Source organism: Ahaetulla prasina, chromosome 8 (genome assembly GCF_028640845.1).
Source record: "Ahaetulla prasina isolate Xishuangbanna chromosome 8, ASM2864084v1, whole genome shotgun sequence".
Classification (NCBI taxonomy): domain Eukaryota; kingdom Metazoa; phylum Chordata; class Lepidosauria; order Squamata; family Colubridae; genus Ahaetulla; species Ahaetulla prasina.
Genome location: NC_080546.1, coordinates 9315799 through 9327863, shown reverse-complemented (window position 1 = coordinate 9327863; position 12065 = coordinate 9315799). Strand labels below are relative to the sequence as shown.

Sequence of the window (12065 nt, the reverse complement as noted above, 5' to 3'; positions counted from 1 at the left end):
GACGGCACCCTGAGAAGTCCCTCTCTGTGTGAGCGTACGGGTCGGTGGGAGGCGTGAGGTAACAGTAGGCGGTCCCGTAGGCGGTCATCCTCTTTTAACGACCCCTTTTAACGATGTCGTCAGTTGCCAATTGTCCGAATTTTGATCGTAGGAATGCTGCAACAATCGTAAGTGTGGAAAATGATCATAAGTCACTTCGTTCAGTGCCGAACTTTGTAACTTTAGACTGCCACTAAATGAACTGTACACCGTAAGTCAAGGACTATCTATGTGTCAACCTTACTTTTCCTATTTATTATTGAGCGTTGAAAAGAAGCGATGAGATGCGTATACTTGAGAGGTACGGAAGAGGAAAGGGGAGAAGGAAGAAGAGGCAGGAAGGACCATGTAATAAAATATTCATATAGGCGACAGCTCTCGCATGTTGGTGTGTGGCTAATCCTCAAGTGTCAGATTTGTTTAAGGGCGACACGTGATACACGGCATTGTTTTTGCCACAAAAGTGTGCTTTGCTGGTGTTAAGAGCCTGGTTAAGGCCCCTGAGCTAAAATTCAGACCTTGCACCAGTGGTGAAATCCACATTTTTTTTACTAGCGTTTCTGTGGGCGTGGCTGGGTGGGCGTGGTGTGGCTTGGTGGGCGTGGCAGGGGAAAGATACTGCAAAATCTCCATTTTTCTCCCCACTCCTGGGAGAAGGATACTGCAAAATCTCCATTCCCATCCCACACTTAGGAAAAGGATACTGCAAAATCTCCATTCCCACCCCACTCTTAGGAAAACGATACTGCAAAATCTCCATTCCCACCCCACTTCAGGGGAAGGATATTGCAAAATCCCCATTCCCTCCCCACTCATGGGGGAAGGATACTGCAAAATCCCCATTCCCTGCCCACTCTTAGGAAAATGATACTGCAAAATCTCCATTCCCACCCCACTCTTAAGGAAAAGGATACTACAAAATCTCCATTCCCATCCCACCGCAGGGGAAGGACACTGCAAAATCCCCATTCCCTCCCCACTCCTGGGGGGGAAGGATATTGCAAAATCTCCATTCCCACCCCACTCTAAGGAAAAGGATGCTATAAAATCTCCATTCCCACCCCACCGCAGGGGAAGGTTACTGCAAAATCCCCATTCCCTCCCCACTCCTGGGGGAAAGCTATTGCAAAATCCCCATTCCACTCCGGGGCCAGCCACAGGTGGTATTGGCCGGTTCTCCGAACTGCTCAAATTCCGCTACTGGTTCGTCAGATCCTGTCAGAACCTGCTGGATTTCACCCCTGCCTTGCACGGGACCTTTTCGTCATTGACTCATGGTCTTTAGCAGATCTGCTGGTAGACCTCTCCTCTGTAGGGATTCCTTGATGCAAACACCACTCCTGGCTTCCCTGCGCTTGCCTTTTTTTTTTAAATTGGAGGAAAGAAAGAGAAATCCTTCTCGGCTTCGATTCTTTCTCCCAGCTCTCTCTCTCTCTCTCTCTCTCTCTCTGTCTCTCTTTCCCCCGCACCCATCAGTTTTGCAACCTGCTGAGAAGCCGGTGGTGGTAGTGAGCTGGCCCGGGAGAGCATCACTGAAGAAGAAGGAAAAAAAGTCAGAACGAAGGTGTGGCATATCTGAAGGAAATGAGATTCTGCTCTCTCTCGTAACATGAGCAACAGCTGCGAGTTAATCTTCAGAGGAGTTGGGCCGGTTCAGGCAGCTGTCTCCAAGAGAAGCCTCCACACTACTCATTCTTTGTCTTCTGTCATTCTGCAGGATGGAAGATGAAGCTGTGCTGGACAGAGGGGCTTCTTTCCTGAAGCACGTCTGCGACGATGAGGAAGTAGAAGGTAAGAGGCTGTCTTCTCTTGGAGTATTAAGGTGGCTGTTTTTTCCCCCCAAAAGGCCTTTTCATTCATTCATTCATTCATTCATTTATTAGATTTTTATACCACCCTTCTCCGGTATTTCAAGGCTCAGGAGTGGGTCTCCATTCCTACAGGTGGGGTTTGTATAAACATTAGTCTGTCAAACACTCGGAGGATCGACCCTTTGCAATTTTTTTTAAATAAAAAGCTTGGTTTGGAAACATTGGTAAGATGTAAGATTTTATCTACAGACCCCCTCCCATAAACTGTTTCAACTTCTAACTGCACACCAGAACAACTAGACACAAGGACAGTTTTCCCCCCCCGAATGCCATCACTCTGCTTAATAACTAATTCCCACAACTCTGTCAAATAATTTACTAAGACTATTACTATTCTTCTTCTCTTCCTTACTAGTAGCTGTCTCTTCCTGCTTACTACTATAACCATGTTGCTTTCAATTTATATTGTTTTTATTTGTTTCCTAGTACGATTTGATAGCTTATTGGTGACCTTGACTATCGCTAAGTGTTGTATCTTTTTATTCTTGATGAATGTGTTTTATTCTCCTTATGTACACTGAGAGTAGATGCACCAAAGACAAATTCCTTGTGTGTCCAATCACACTTGGCCAATAAATAATTCAATTCTATTCTATTCTATTCTATTCTATTCTATTCTATTCTATTCTATTCTATTCTATTCTATTCTATTCGTTAACAGTAACAAAAAAGATTTTTTGGGGGGGACATGATAACATTGTTCCAGTATCTCAGGGGCTGCCACAAAGAAGAGGGAGTCAAGCTATTCTCCAAAGCAGGGATCTCCAACCTTGGCAACTTTAAGACTTGTGGACTTCAACTCCCAAAATCCCTCAGCCAGCAAAGCTGAGGAATTCTGGGAGTTGAAGTCCACAAGTCTTAAAGTTGCCAAGGTTGGAGACCCCTGCTCCAAAACACCAGTGAAGGCAAGACAAGAAGTAACAGGTAGAAGAGCATTAAAGAGAGATTCGACTTAGAACTAAGTCGTGACAGTGTGAGAACAATCAGTGGAATAGCTTGCTGGTGGTGCTCCATCACTAGAGGTATTTAAGAAGAGATTGGACAGCCGTTTGACTGGGGTAGTGTAAAACTCCAGCCTTGAGCAGGGGGTGGTTGGTCTAGAAGACCTCCAAGGTCCCTTGCAACCCTGTTATATTATGTTCTGTGTTTAGATGCATTCTGGTCCTGTCCTTTTTGCATGTTTCTGGGAGGTGGTGTTTGTTTTCCTTGCTCAGCAGGTAGAGCTTTAGGACACAAAAACACATATTTACTGAACTTCATATGGCGCTGGAAAAACACGGCCATTTGAAGACCCTGAACATGACAGGGCTGGCTCTGGTGAAGGAATAAAATAGAATAACAGAGTCGGGAGGGACCTTGGAGGCCTTCTAGTCCAACCCCCTGCCCAGGCAGGAAACCCTACACTCCTTCAGACAAATGGTTATCCAACATCTTCTTAAAAACTTCCAGTGTTGGAGCATTCACAATTTCTGCAGGCAAGTTGTTCCACTGATTAATTGTTCTCACTATTAGGAAATTCCTCCTTTGTTCTAAATAGCTTCTCTCCTTGATCAGTTTCCATCCATTGCTTCTTATTCTCGGGTTCTTTGGAGAATAGTTTGACTCCCTCTTCTTTGGGGCAGCCCCTGAGATATTGGAACACTGCTATCATGTCTCCCCTAATCCTGATAGATATGCTATCGTATCTCCCTTAGGAGATAGAGGATTGAAGTTGGGAATTTTGTCTCTGAAGGAACCTGTTTCTGATTCTTTCAAATCATCTTCTTTTTATGGCTGTTCTGCCTGGCCCACACCTCTGTCTCACCAACACAGTTCATTTTACAGAAGGAAAGTTGCCAGATTTGGTTATTTGTTGGACAGTTTGGGCTGAGGATGAAGTTTGTTTATTACAGCGCAGTAAAAATTGATTCCCTGCTGATGTTCGGAGACTCCAAAATTTTCCAGCCCAAACAAGGTGAATTACTATAAGTTGACGAAACACAAGAGCCACTTGAGAGGTGTTGTTGCTCCATATAGACATTTCACATTTCTGCAATTATATTTGAATTCCAGTCTTCTTTCTTTCAAAGCTTACAGGTATGTAGGCTTAGTTCGTTTTCATCATAGCAGCGGTTACCTCTTTGAGAGGTAAGCTAAGCTAGAAGGGGTAACATGTAAGATAGCTTGTAGAGATTCTCAGTCCATTCAAAGGGTGTTTATCCCAAATTGTATAGCTAAAAGTCTGTAGAAATTCTCAGTTATCCAGGTCATGGTTGTCCCAAAGGTGCTTTTTCAGGAGGCAACCGGACTTTCTCGTTTTTTGTTTTGAAGATGTTTCACTTCTCATCCAAGAAGCTTTTTCAGCTCTGACTGGATGGTAGGGAATGGAAGGATTGATATTCCTTGCAGACAGAGCTGGTCCTTTGCATCCTTTTAGAGGATCGTTGAAGCACTTGGAGGTTTATCTGTGTCCTCAGGGTCACCGGAGTGGTACTCCTGGTTCCTGTTGTCTGCAATTTTTCCTCTGGAAATCCTTTCCTACTCCCACACCATTCAAAGGGTGTCCATACCAAATTGTATAGCTAAAAGTCTGTAGAGATTCTCCGTCATCCAGGTCATGGTGCTTTTTCAGGAGACAACTGGACTTCCTTGTTTTTTCTTTTGAAGATGTTTCGCTTCTTATCCAAGAAGCTTCAGCTCTGACAGGAGCACCCTGAGGACACAGATAAACCTCCAAGTGGCCTCAACCAAGAAAGTCCAGTTGCTTCCTGGAAAAGTACCTTCGGGACATCTAGGATAGGAAAATTGGATGCTGAGACTCCCGGGAGTTGAAGTCCACGTATCTGGAAGTTGCCAAGGTTGAGAAACATTATTTTAAACAAAACACAAATGGGATATTTGTATAGTAGTAACTGTGAGAGGGATCTTGGAGTCCTAGTGGACAACCATTTAGATATGAGCCAGCCGTGTGCAGCAGCTGCCAAAAAAGCCAACACAGTTCTAGGCTGCATAAACAGAGGGATAGAATCAAGATCACATGAAGTGTTAATACCACTTTATAAGGCCTTGGTAAGGCCACATTTGGAATATGGCATTCTGTTTTGGTTGCCACAATGTAAAAAAGATGTGGAGACTCTAGAAAGACTGCAGAGAACAGCAACCAAGATGTTGAGGGGACTGGAGGCTAAAACATATGAAGAACGGTTGCTGGAACTGGGTGTGTCTAGTTCAATGAAAAGAAGGACTCGAGTAGACATGATAGCAGTCTTCCAATATCCCAGGGGCTGCCACAAAGAAGAGGGAGTCAAGCTATTCTCCAAATCACCTGAGGGCAGGACAAGAAGCAATGGGTGGAAACTAATCAAGGAGAGAAGCAACTTAGAACTAAGGAGAAATTTCCTGACAGTTCAAACAATTAATCAGTGGAACAACTTGCCTCCAGATGTTGTGAATGCTCCAACACTGGAAGTTTTTAAGAAGAGGTTGGATAACCATTTGTCTGAGGTGGTTTAGCGTTTCCTGCTTAAGCAGGGGGTTGGACTAGAAGATCTCCAAGGTCCCTTCCAACTCTGTTATTCTATTCTATTCTAGTCTAGTCTAGCAGATATTGCTGGAATCCAGCACTGGGCAGACTTCAACAGCTTGATGTACTGACAGTCTGCTCTAGAGAATCATGTTTCCCCCAGTACTGGTTTATGAGGAGTGTTTATTAAGACTTCTGTGCTACTCAACTCTCAGTGTCTTACAGCAGCATACACTGAAAAATCCAGACAATTAAAAGGAGCTTAAGAATATTCAAGGTTTTGATGACACTGGCTAACATAGCTAGTTACCAATACCTTCCATCTTCTGACCATCAAATGTTTACTTTCATTATGGAAATTCATTATGGTTCATTAAAACTTTGCCTTTATTAGTTTTCACTAATCTAGAGTTCAGTTCAGAACTCCTAATCACTCTGATAATGGAACAAAACATCCAAAGAGATATGTTACTTAGGTCATTTTGCCCGTTAGTTCTTTGCACAAGAGGGTTGAGAAGGAAAAGTTTTCCTTTCATCTGGTTCCTGGCACATTCCTTTCTTGATAGGTAAAAATGGTGCTACATTCCTAACGCGGTGGAGTTTTTTGGATGTGTATCACCAGATAACCCAATCTGGCAAGGAACGGAAAAGATTCAAAGGCTCCACCTTTATCCTTTTTGGATAAGGTTTCGGGCAGTTTTGTAATATGACTTCATAGAGAATGAAGGGCTCCAGATTTCACAAACTGGTGTGCAGAAAGGTTCACGTTTTATGTTTTAAAATCCCTGTAACAAGAAGGAACATGGTGGCTCAGTGGCTAAGAGGCTGAGCTTGTCGATCGAAAGGTCAGCAGCTCAGCGGTTCAAATCCCTAGTCCCGCGTAACGGGTGAGCTCCCGTTACTTGTCCCAGCTTCTGCCAACCTAGCAGTTCAAAAGCAGGTAAAAAATTCAAGTAGAAAAATAGGGACCACCTTTGGTGGGAAGGTAACAGCGTTCTGTGCACCTTTGGCGTTGAGTCATGCCGGCCACATGACCACAGAGATGTCTTTGGACAGCACTGACTCTTCGGCTTTGAAACAGAGATGAGCACTGCCCCCTAGAGTCGGGAACGACTAGCACGTATGCGCGAGGGGAACTTTTACCTTTACCTTTAACGAGAAGGATGGACGCTGAACAGCTGCTGAGATTGATGCGAAGGGTTAATTAGAACACTTTCCAGAATGCCAAGTAGATTATGGGGACTTCCAGTAATGAGGCGCTAAATGAACCACAAATCACTTGTAATTTTTAATGCATGGTGCATTCATCAGATCCAAAGCTTTGAGGCTCTTATCCTTATTCTTTTTTTCTCTCAGGAACTGCATTCTTTCCAGGTAGTGTTGAAAACGCTGGATTTAATTTGTACAGCTTTCTGTGGCTCTTGAGTACAAGTAGATTATCTTAACAATGCTTGTTTCTTACTTTCTGTATGATGGTAAGATAAGAGTTTCTGGGGAAGTTTAATTTGAGAGAGAGAGAGAGAGAGAGAGAGAGAGAGAGAGAGAGAGAGAGAGAGAGAGAGAGAATAATCGGTGTGCTGCCCTTCAAAACGTATTTTTTGAAGAGCAGTTTACCAAATGTTTAAAAGGAACCATTTTTCAAAATAGAACAGCAGCTAAAATGAAAACATACAATAACCATTATTTCTTTTCATTGTGGAAATACAAAGCAAAGAAAAATCTGGCCCAGTTATTGCCAGCATCCTAGAGCCCTGTACTTTAAAAGATTTCCAGTTCAGTCGTATGCAACCATCAGAACCACAATAAATTAAGAATATTGTGGTCCTCTTCTATTTCCTTCCTTCTCTCTCTCTCTCTCTTTCTCTTTGCTGTTTTTCTTCTCTGAATTTCTTCCTCATGCATTTGTCTATGGAGATTCTCAGTCATCTAGGTCATGGTTGTCCCAAAGGTGCTTTTTTTCAAGAGGCAACTGGATTTCTGGCTTTTCTTTGAAGACATTTCACTTCTCATCCCAGAAGCTTCTTCAGCTCTGATTGTATGGTAGGGGGAATGGAAGGATTTATATTCCTTGCAAACAGTTGGTCATTTGCATTCTTTTAGCAAGTCGTTGAGGCCACTTGGAGATTTGCCTGTTTCCTCAGGGTCACTTGAGTGATGCAAATAGGTGTGGAGCCTTCTTGGAGCTGCTGTTGTAGACTGGAGATAGGTGGTCTCATATCCCTCCCCCTCTGCTGAGAGAGGGCTGTTCAGTTTTGACACAGATGGCCTCTTTGACCCCTCTTTCAAACCAGCGGTCTTCTCTGTCCAAAATGTGGACGTTGCTGTCTTTAAAAGTGTGGCCTTTGTCTTTTAAATGCAGGTGGACTGCTGAATCTGGTCCTCATGGGTGTCAGGGTTTTGATGGATGCCCTAATTAAATCATGAGCCTTGAGCCAAGCTTCTAAAGAAATCCAGTTATTTATTAGGAGCTTCATGTCCGCATGTTCCAAGCAAAACCTACTCTGACCCCACGTAAATTACGGCCCAGGCCTGACCCTGTTTCCCCCCTCCCCCCAGGGTGTGTCATCAGGTCACATTCGCCAACGGAGCAATTTCATGGGTTGTAGAGATCACACCCCTCTGGCCACTGTGGGTAGCCCTGGGAGACAGCCTTGAGAGAGATATGTCTGGAATGTGCTTTTGTTTTTGGCTGCTTCGCTGTTTTCCCATCCCCCTTGCCTATGGGAACTTTAGAGCAGGTTGGGGATGCTTTGCGGAGTTGACAATGGGTTTGTTCTCCTATGTCAACCACTTCATCAACGCATGGCACAGCGTAGGAGAAGAAACTCCTTGGGACAAGATTCAGCAGTCCATCTGCTTTTCAAAGACAAAGGCCACTCTTCTGAATTGTGGTCAACTACCCATATAATAATTGCCACTTTCCTTTTTCACACTGCGAGGCTTAGATGGAATTGTTTTGCTCATTGGAAGCTGACGGAGCACTTGTGTGTGAGATTGTGGATCAATATTTTCCTTAATTGTAAATGCTGGAGATGTAATTGTGATGATGCTACATATTTTCATGTATGGTGGATTTGTAAAAAAATTAAGTCCTTCTGGATAAGAATTTGGTGGATTATGCAGAATGTTTTGAAGAAGAAGATAAAGTTCCTATCGCAATTTTTCCTTTTGGGAATAACAACAGACTGTACAGTGATTGAGACTAAATTGATTTTGAACTTAATATAACAGCAGCAAGGCTGTTGATTGGACAATATTGGAAGAAAAAAGAATTACCCACAATAGAAGAATGGATATTGAAAGTTTCCAATTTGGCTGAGATGGCTAAAATCTCAGCCTTCTTGAAAGACAGTACTCAAGAAAAATATCTAAACGAATGGAAGAATTGGACTGATTATATTCAAAATAGATATCAGATTAAGAAATTTCAGATTGCCTTTGAATGAAGGATGTTGTTTTTGATTTTAACGGAAGAAGTCAGGTTATGTGAGAGTGAAGGATTATAATTGTGTTAGATTTTAAAAATTTAATGTATGACTGTTTGTTCATTGAACTATACCTTGTGTTTGCTCCGGGAAGTCGGGGGGGGGGGAATGGGGTTTTGGAGGGAGTGGGGAAGGAGGGGGGATGGGAGGGAAGAAATTTAATTGTTGTTGTAAAACTTTTTCAATAAAAAAAACACATTTTCCTTAATTGTGGTGTTGCTTACGCGGGAGAGGCAAAACAAAACAAAACAAAAATCTCCGTTAACGTAGAAATTGAAGTGCCACTTGAAGTGTTTTCCCCACAGAGGGTTGCGGATGTGGTTTATATCACAATTTGCCTGTCATTTATGTGACCTCACTGCACTGCACATTAAATCTTCCACCTTTTGGAAAATGCTTGCCAAATGCCAGGGATGCTGTATGTTTGTGGCCTGAAAGGTGTTTTCTTCTTTGAATGATCTGAGAAAGTTAAAAATGAAAGATATCCAAAGTCACCTTATTTATCCTGCAAGTCTGCAAATGACCATCCGTTTTTGGTCTTTTTCATTAGTCCAGTTTTCTCAAATCTCGGGAACTTTTAAGACGTGTGGACTTCAAACTCCCAGAATTTCCCAGGTTGGCTGGGGAATTCTGGGAGTTGAAGTCCACAAGTCTTAAAGCTGCCAAGTTTGAAGACCTCTGCTCTACAGCCTCCTGTTAAATCTCAAGGAAAAAAGATCAGGAAGAAGTTCCTCCCATTTTGAATTCAATATCGGGAATGTGAGCAAACAGTTAGCACAGTCTCTTCACTTCCAAAATCCAGAAAAATCAAAAACGTTCAAGAAAAATATTTAAATGAATGGAAGAACTGGATTGATTATATTCAAAATAGATATCAGATTAAGAAATTTCAGATTGCCTTTGAATGAAGGATGTTGTTTTGATTTTAATGGAAGAAGTCAGGTTATGTGAGAGTGAAGGATTATAATTGTGTTAGATTTTAAAAATTTAATGTATGACTGTTTGTTTATTGAACTATACCTTGTGTTTGCTCCGGGAAGTCGGGGAATGGGGTTTTGGAGGAGTGGGGAAGGAGGGGGGATGGGAGGGAAGAAATTTAATTGTTGTTGTAAAACTTTTTCAATAAAAAAAACACATTTTCCTTAATTGTGGTGTTGCTTACGCGGGAGAGGCAAAACAAAACAAAACAAAAATCTCCGTTAACGTAGAAATTGAAGTGCCACTTGAAGTGTTTTCCCCACAGAGGGTTGCGGATGTGGTTTATATCACAATTTGCCTGTCATTTATGTGACCTCACTGCACTGCACATTAAATCTTCCACCTTTTGGAAAATGCTTGCCAAATGCCAGGGATGCTGTATGTTTGTGGCCTGAAAGGTGTTTTCTTCTTTGAATGATCTGAGAAAGTTAAAAATGAAAGATATCCAAAGTCACCTTATTTATCCTGCAAGTCTGCAAATGACCATCCGTTTTTGGTCTTTTTCATTAGTCCAGTTTTCTCAAATCTCGGGAACTTTTAAGACGTGTGGACTTCAAACTCCCAGAATTTCCCAGGTTGGCTGGGGAATTCTGGGAGTTGAAGTCCACAAGTCTTAAAGCTGCCAAGTTTGAAGACCTCTGCTCTACAGCCTCCTGTTAAATCTCAAGGAAAAAAGATCAGGAAGAAGTTCCTCCCATTTTGAATTCAATATCGGGAATGTGAGCAAACAGTTAGCACAGTCTCTTCACTTCCAAAATCCAGAAAAATCAAAAACGTTCCAAGAAAAATCTGGAAGAGGTTCTCAAAGCATCCCAAGGGGGAAAAAAAATAGAATAACAAAACTTGTTTCACAGTAGAATAAACGTTAGATGTAACATACATCTAAGACAAAGGTGTCCAAGTTGGCCACTTTAAGAACTATGGACCCACTCCCAGAATTCACCTTGCTGGCTAAGGAACTCTGGGAGTTGAAGTCCACAAGTCTTAAAATGGCCAAGGTTGGATACCTCTGTCTTAGATCAATAGATGGTTGTGTGCAACAGTTTAAAAGGCTGTTGATCTTTCCTTTTTTTTTTTCTCCCCCTTTGCTGCTTTTTAGCTAGAGGGCTGTCTAACTCCTTCCTGGAACCTTTTGCAATTTGAGGTTCGTTCTATCGCAACATTTTTGGCTGTGGCTGGTAGCTGACACAACTTAATCCCAAACTTTTTCAGCCAGCCATTGTCTCTATTCCAACTACGAGGAAGCAACCTGCCGCTTGTTAGATCTCCAGCAAGTCCATTAAAGCAACCGTTCCCCTTTTAAATTAAACTCTCTGGTTTTCCAAATGTTAATATGGATATCAGGAGAGAAGATGGTTTATATACAAGTAGGTAACATTGTTGGTACCAATGCTAACAGGGCAAGCCCCTGCATAGAAAAAGAAAGCAAACCCCACTTCCTACTAGCATTGATGATGTTACCTAGTTGGGAAACATCTGCAGGAAAACCACCAAGCTCAAAGCACACCAAGGATCCTGCAGTTTTATTCCTCGAACATATCTTTATTCTCTATTCTTTTTCTCTCTCAAGTTTTTTATTTTTTATTTTATTTTTTACAAACATATCAATGCGTGCCTGAGTGTCTTACATTTTAGTACAAATAAAATGATATTCATTTTATTGTATTTACCACAGTTGACAAGCTTACATCATTCTGGTAATAGTTCGCATATTTTTGTTAAATTATAATCTTTCGTTATTTATTCAGTATTTCAATTTTTATGTCAATCACCATATTCTGAGTGTCATTCCTTTTACTACAAATAAAATATTAATAATCGTATTTGTTACATTTAACAGACATGCAGTTCTAATAGTAATACACATGTTAAATTATAATCTTCAATTATTTAATTATTCAATATTTCAGTATGCTCAGTTCTTGTCCATATACATCTCTTTTGATTCTTGAGGGATTCCTTATCTAATGCTGTATTCTCCTTTTCCACAAAACTACAGGTTTTTGCTTGCCTAGGAAATTAAGGATAGGAACATATGATATGAGCCAGCAGTGTGCAGCAGCTGCTAAAAAAGCCAACACAGTTCTGGGCTGCATAAACAGAGGGATAGAATCAAGATCACGTGAAGTGATAGTACCACTTTATAATGCCTTGGTAAGGCCACACTTGGAATATTGCATCCAGTTTTGG

The 12065-nt window shown here is 41.8% G+C and overlaps 1 protein-coding gene across 3 annotated transcripts in view; it reads left to right on the top strand.

Moving 5' to 3' along the window:
• The window catches only part of SLC4A4 (solute carrier family 4 member 4), a 238703-nt gene that overhangs the window by 59991 nt on the left and 166647 nt on the right, over nt 1-12065 (top strand). For all 3 annotated transcript variants that reach the window (XM_058192187.1, XM_058192186.1, XM_058192184.1), the window contains exon 2: nt 1757-1830. In XM_058192187.1, coding sequence (XP_058048170.1) covers nt 1758-1830 — 73 coding nt within the window. In that variant the 5' untranslated portion in view covers nt 1757. The remainder of the gene's footprint in view (nt 1-1756; nt 1831-12065) is intronic.